This window comes from Callospermophilus lateralis, chromosome 7 (assembly GCF_048772815.1).
Source record: "Callospermophilus lateralis isolate mCalLat2 chromosome 7, mCalLat2.hap1, whole genome shotgun sequence".
NCBI classification, from domain to species: domain Eukaryota; kingdom Metazoa; phylum Chordata; class Mammalia; order Rodentia; family Sciuridae; genus Callospermophilus; species Callospermophilus lateralis.
In genome coordinates this window covers 112,024,193-112,031,210 of record NC_135311.1, presented here as the reverse complement: position 1 = coordinate 112,031,210, position 7,018 = coordinate 112,024,193, and the positions used below count along the sequence as shown (strand labels likewise).

Below are 7,018 nucleotides of genomic sequence, written 5' to 3'. Positions count from 1 at the left end.
GGCCGCACACATGCCAGGCGGGCGCACTACTGCTTGAACCACATCCCCAGCCCTAGATGTTCACTTCTCATGAAAAAATAGCCCATGAGTGATGGACAACTCTTTCAAAATTAGACTCCAACTGGCCAGACTTCCACACTGCTCACAACCTCTCTCTTGCTTGCTCGTTCCACTGAAACCAGCTGCCAGTTGGTGAACAGCTCTATAGAGAGGCACACATGGCAAAGAACTGATGGATCCTCTGCATAACAGTCAATAATTAAACAGGCCCCGTTGAATCCTTGCAACAACCATCTTGTGAAATTGAAAGCAGATTCTTCTCCAGATGAGCTTTGGAAAATCTGCAACCCTGGCTTGTACATTGATAGCAACCTTGTGAGACTCCCTAATCCAGCAACCCATCTCAGATTCATTGATATTCTTGACCCCTGGAACCTGCAAAACAATAAGTTTTTGCAATTTTATCCACCAAACTTTGGGGCAATTAAGTACATGGCTTTAGGTTTTTAATACATAGGGATTGCAAAGAGTCAGGAACTTTGATGTTGATTGTGGTGATGGTTTCACAGGTATACACGTGCATCAGGACTCATCAGACTATATAACTGGATACAAATTATATTGGATTTATTGTATATAAGTTGTAAATTCTATAATTCATTTTATGTCAATGTACTTAAATGAAGTTGAAAGTATATTATGAAGTCTATGGAAGAAGATATGTTCACCCTAGATTATCTCCTCCCTACAAATATCACTTCCCAAAAAAAGAGCTCTTCTCTTTAATGGCATGAGGGTTTATGTACCTTAAGTTCATACTGTCCTAATAGTACTAGATAGTAATGACCTGTATTACTCTATTTACTGTGATAGTCATTGACTTATCTCAAATTGTTCTTTTTTCAGGAGTTATTATGCTTCTGATTGACCTGTAGTCAGGCTACTGATCTGGGTGTCTTGGAGACACCGTATGCCCTGCAGGTTGAACTTATTTCATTAATTAAAGCCCCCAGATGTTGACGCTAATTCTGTGCCTGATAGTCTAAGCTGATGATAAGAGAGATCACTACGGGACCTGTCTTTATGGAGTCTATGGTCTGGTGTGCTCACGTTTGAGAGGCACTCACTGTCCTAGCCTTCTCAAACATAATTTCGCCTAATATTTTCCATTAATATAGCATGTGTGCCCACTGGATGTTAGAAGGAATTTGGAGGAAGAAGACAGGTAGGCTGTTGTCTATGGCTTGGTTCTTGGTGTTCATGCTTCTGGGACATCATTCTGACCCTTTGTCATGGCCTACCACTTTGAGGAAAGCCCTCTTCACGTCTTTGTTCCGGAGGCTGTAGACGATGGGGTTCAGGAAAGCAGAGATGACATTGTAGAACAGAGCCAGCTTCTTGTCCTCTTCTGGGGAGGACTCAGATCCAGGTCTCATATACATGACCATACATGGGATAGAGAACATGGTGACCACAGTGATGTGAGAAGCACAGGTGGAGAAGGCCTTGAGCCGCCCTTGGGTTGAGCGGATCTTCAGGATGGCAGCAAAGATGTTGATGTAGACAATGATGATGAGGGAGAGTGGGACCAAAAGAAGAACGAATCCCAGGATGAAGTCCACCTGGTCGTTGATAGAGGTGTCTGCACAGGCCAACTTCAAAACAGCAGGTACTTCACAGAAGAAGTGGTTGATCTCATTGGGGCCACAATAGGGAAGAATCATAGCAGAGACTGTGTATATCAGAGCACAGCTGATACCCCAGAATCCACAGAAGGCCACCAATGACCCACACAGTGAAGGGCTCATGATGACTTTGTACCTGAGAGGGTGGCAAATGGCCACATACCTGTCATAAGCCATGATGGCAAAAAGCCAAGACTCAGTGATTCCCAGCATCAGGAAGATGTACATCTGGGCCACACATCCAATGTAAGAGATGGTCTTCTTCTCACCAACCAGATGCACCAGCATCTGGGGCACTGTGGTGGTGACGTAGCCCACGTCCAGAATGGATAAGACACTGAGGAAAAAGTACATGGGTGTGTGGAGGCGGAAATCCATGCGTATCAAAGTGATAATGAGCCCATTGCCCAGGAGGGTGATGAGGTAGAGGAAGAGAAAGACACCAAATAGAATAGCATTTATCTTTGTGTCCCTGGAGAATCCTAGAAGAATGAATTCAGTAACAGAGCTGTGGTTTCTCCAGAGGGAGTCCTGCATCCTTCTGCTGAAGGGAAAAAACAGAAAGCAAGAGCTATCATCATGAAGGTGGAATCTCAAGACTAACCCTGCAGCTATTCTTGTAATAGGATCACCAAACCCAAGTAGCAAAAGAAATACATAGTAGAACCCACAAAGCCAGGGACCAAATTTTTTAAAAGAATTTCCACTTGCTAGAAAATGGCAAGTTAATATTTTACTATATAATCCTAGTTTATTCAGAGATCTCAAGTAACAAATTCCACGCTGAAATGTAGAATTTGAAAAAAGAGGGTCCAAAATCAATGTCTTGCACTTCATAGTTCGTGTAACTTATGAAAAAAATTCAAAGAGATTAAGGAAAGAATTGGATGGTTAAGAACATAGCAATTGTTATGCATTTCATACCCAATGGGAAAATATGCCTCTACCTAGGAACTCCTCCCCAAATCAGTCTCAGTTGGGCCACTCAAAGAGCTTGATGGGACACAAGAAACTTTAGAGACACAGTTACTAGAGCTTGGAATAGCAAGAAAATAACTATTACTTAGAAGTAAATTATATTCCACGAAGAGTCAAAATCCTGTGTTTTCATGAGTGATACCAGGTGGGTGGGGGCAATAAAATAACTTAAAAAATAATGTTCAACAGTTTTCCCAGATGAAGGAAAGGTGTCGACCTATGGAATGGAGCTGCTGTCCATTGAACTCCAATAAAGATAAATACAAAGAAAAACTGCTGAAAAACCAAAAATGCTATCTTCAAAGTGATCTTAGGGAGAAAACATTTATTACCTTTAAATGAACAATGATGAGACAGGCTCAAGTCTTGCAACAGAAACTATAGAAAACAGAAGACAACTGAATACCACTTTTGATGTGTTGAAAGTGGTGGAGGGGAAGAGGGGGAAGGAGAGGAAGGGAAGAGGAGTCGAGAATAGAGGGAGGGAGGAAGAAAACCACCAACTCAAACCTTTATAGTCAACAAATATATCCTTCAGAAATTAAAACTGTTTGCTCTCAAATGAAAACAATAACTGATTACCAAAAGACCCACAGTAAAAGGGATTTTAAAGAACTCCTTCAGTCTGAAGGAAAATGATCCTTGACAGATGCATAAAAATGAAGAAAGAATGAAGATGAGAAATAATAGGAAACAGGGTGGGTAAACAAGGTAGAAAGTCAATTGTTTAAAGCAACAAAAATAAGACTATCTCACGGATCTTGGAGTGTGTGTGTGTGTGTATGTGTGTGTGTGCATGTGTGTGTGTGTCCATACGTAAAATATATGACAAAATAGCCCAACAGGTAGGAAGGGAAATGGATAAATGGATTTCTGCATTGTTTAGGAAGTGGTAAGTACTAATTTAAATGAGCCTGCAATAGGATGCATGGTTCAGTCTCCAGGTGAGGTGTTAGAACATCTCCTCTGTAGAGGTCCAGATAGTATCTCAGGCTTTGCCAGCTATACAAAGTCACTGTGGCATTCTTACAGACATGCACCATGTAACAATTAAGTTAAGAATAGACAACATATATGACAGTATCCTCTAAGATTATAATGGAACTAAAAAAGTCCTATTGTCCAGTGATATTATAGCTGATGTACATTAATACATTACTGTACATTAATACATTACTCAACTATTTGTGGTGACACTAGTATAGAAAAACCCGCTTCACTGCCAGGTGCATAAAAGTATAGCACATACAATTAATTACACATAGCACATAATACTTAGTAATGATAATAAATGATTATTGGGTTAGGTATTTACTATACTATATTATTCTTTTTCACCATAGAGTTTTTTTTCACCATAGAGTTTACTCCTTCCACTTGTAAATAAAAGGTTGCTGTAAAACATCGGGTTGTATTACACTGGCAGTAACCTCATACGTCCCAGATTTCTGCCTTTCTTGATTGCATCACAAGGCCATTTCAAGTAACTGAACGAAACCATATAGGTTGGTGTAAGTGCACTCTCTGATGGTCACACAATGATAAACTTGTCTAATGATGCATTTCTCAGAATGTATCCCCATGTTAGCAGGGCACTACTGTATTGTTTGGTTTTTTTTTTTTTTAATTAAAAATCCAACCCCTGTTCTAGAATAATAACCAAAGGAATAATACAAAATAACAAAACTCAAAATATAGTAAGTAATATAAAGGGGATAATTGAAAGTTATTGGTTAATTCAAAAGAAGACAAGAAATGTGAAATTAAGATACAAAGACTTGGGACAAATAGAAACCAAGGAGTAAAATGATAAAACTAATTCCAAGAGCAATTACATTAAATGTAAACATATTATGCAAACAAAATAAATGACAAAAATTATCAAACTGGATCTTAAAAACCCAATAAAAAGAATTCCCTAAGTAAAGTAATTATCTTTAAATACCAGTGAAGAACAGAAAACACCCTGGCAGTGACTAAGCCACAGGTAACAGGAATGAGAAACTGACAAAGGACAAAGAAACATGCCCCCCCCCCCGCCCCGTGCTTCCCCTTCTTGCTGCAGGCAGCGAGCTGCAGCCCACTAACTCTAGAAGTCAATTTGAAGGGTTCTAGAAGGCCTCCCACAGGACGCATAATTCAAACTGGCCTTTGGAGGGTGGGTGGATGCTGAATGCAGGTAATGTGCCAAAAAGGACACGCTGTGCTGAGGAGCATCGTGTGTGAAGTTGTGAAGCTTGAACTAAGCCAGGTGGGAGATGGTGCAGGAGAGAAGGCAAGGAAGACCACGGAGGGCACATCACATAGTGCAAAACAGGCTGAAGAGGGCGAATTTTACACTGAAGAAGAAATAATGCATTAGACAGACATCAGATCCCTCTGGGAACGATCACTCTGGCTGGAGTATAGAAACTAGATTAGAGGAGGAGATTGCCAATGCTGTAGAGTGGAAAGTGATTATTGATATGAAAGGTAGGTATCAGAGAAGAGTTTTCTTAGGATGCATAAGTGAAGAAAGAGTGCTGAGACAGAAAGAGGAGTCAAGGATGAATTCCAGGTGTGGGTCATGGATGGGAGATGGTGCCATTCACTGAGATGATCAACATGGGAGTAGAAAGTTTGGGGAAGGAGATGAGAAGATCATACGATAAGTCTAGTTCATGGCTCAGGCAGCTTGTGGGATTCCTTGTGTCCGTTGAATTCTTGTGTCTAGAACTCAAGAAAAAGCTTTGTGGTAGGAATGTGAATGCCATTAACACTCTACAGCTGCTAAAGCCATTGAGAGGATGAGGTCACCCCAGAGGGTGTATAAAGGGAGAGAGCTAAAAGCAGAAGACTACAAAACCACAGCACTTAAGGGCTGGCTTCAATGAGAGAATCCAGAGAGGAAAATGGTATTAAGGGGCCGAGGAAGTATGACGTCTGACACAGGGATTAGAGACAAAGTCTCCAAGGAGAGGATGGTTTTTGTGGTCAAATGTTTATAGACATCAAGTGAGATAAGAACCAAAAAAATGCCCACTGTTTTTAGCAGCAAGGAGACTTTGAAAGAATAGCTCCAAAGTTTATTAGGACAAGCCATTGTTGGCTAGCTTTCTGAGACATTTGCACAAGGTGGAAAAGAGGTATAAGTCAGGAGAAATGTGGTGAAGGAAGTAGATTTTAATGACATAAGAATGACAGCTTGCTCACACAGTGATGGAAATTGTCAATTATGCAAGAAGGGTGAAAATACAGGGAAGTGACAGACTAAATCGTGGAGTGGGCTTTGATGAATCAGGAGAGAATCAGCTCCAGACTAGAAGAGGAGAGATTGGACTCAAATCAGAGGAGGAGCCTCCTTGATGGAAGGGAGGTAAGAATGAGCATAGACAGAATACCTGGAAAGTCAGCATCATGTCAACAATTGGGAAGTAGATCTGTGTCAAGTTTACTGGATAACTCTGAGTTCTTTCCTTTTCAACATCTGTTTTGCCTGAAATGAGGACAGCAAATGCAGTGCACACAGACTCAGGATCCAAAACCATCCAACAAGAACTACAGTCTGAAACCAGGCAGTCTGTGGCTTACATGCATCTCCACACTTCTCCCTTACACAGAACTCCATGCTGACAACCGCCTCCTTGAAACCCCTTCCTGGATATTTAACAGTCACCTCTAACTTGTGTTCAAAACTAAATTCTTGATTTTCACTACATCATTTACCTCTTGGGTCTCATCTCCTTTGCTGTTGCCACTGTTCACTCCACAAAACCCACACTGTAAACCTTTCTGCTCCATCATCTGCCACCCAGGTTTTCACCTAGAAACCTTCGACATAATACTCCACCTGTGCTTCTTTCACCAGGTATCTTCTGACCTTCTGCCCAGTTGTCATCTCATCAGAGAACTCCTTTCTCACCATTCTTTATGAAATACGGCTGTCCTTCACTGTTTCTTTAGCTTGCTTCATTTTTCATTATACTTCTCACTTCTTAAAAAAAAAGAACTTATCTATTTGTCTAATTATTATCTGCTACCCCCAATGAGATGATTAAAGCAGAAATTTTGTTTTGTCCACTAATATATCTCCAGTGTCAATCACTGTAGCCAGTGCATGGTGGGAACTCAGTGAATATTTACTAAACTATGAAAGCGGGCATAGAAGTCTGGGACTCCATCCTAAAAGCTATGACAGCAGGAAAAAGAGTGCTGATTGACATCTGCCCCTCCAGGGGGACAAACACATTTGGATGGTAGAATCTACTACACCTGTGACCCATGCTTTAGAGGGATATGTGGACAGGTTTGGGCCTATAGCAAGATATGTTGTGATGATGACAGAATAAATTTAAGCAAGTGGTTATGTTTTACTC

The 7,018-nt window shown here is 40.8% G+C and overlaps 1 protein-coding gene across 2 annotated transcripts; it reads right to left on the bottom strand.

Annotated features, from left to right (window-relative positions):
- Window positions 1-1,197: 1,197 nt before the first annotated feature.
- LOC143404690 (olfactory receptor 2A12-like) lies at window positions 1,198-6,382 on the bottom strand. Of its 2 annotated transcripts, XM_076862867.2 has the most exons (2): window positions 6,369-6,382; window positions 1,198-2,202 (listed from the first exon to the last, which is right to left on the bottom strand). In XM_076862867.2, exons 1-2 carry the CDS (start codon window positions 6,380-6,382, stop codon window positions 1,275-1,277), a joined length of 942 nt encoding a protein of 313 aa, XP_076718982.2. In that variant the 3' UTR covers window positions 1,198-1,274. The 2 variants fall into 2 exon arrangements, with proteins under 2 accessions (XP_076718982.2, XP_076718981.2); XM_076862866.2 differs by lacking the exon at window positions 6,369-6,382 and having other exon boundaries at window positions 1,198-2,222.
- Window positions 6,383-7,018: the final 636 nt, after the last annotated feature.

Excerpts from the sequence above, each read along its gene's own strand:
- LOC143404690 (XM_076862866.2), bottom strand. The coding sequence starts at position 2,222 with ATGCAGGACTCCCTCTGGAGAAACCACAGCTCTGTTACTGAATTCATT.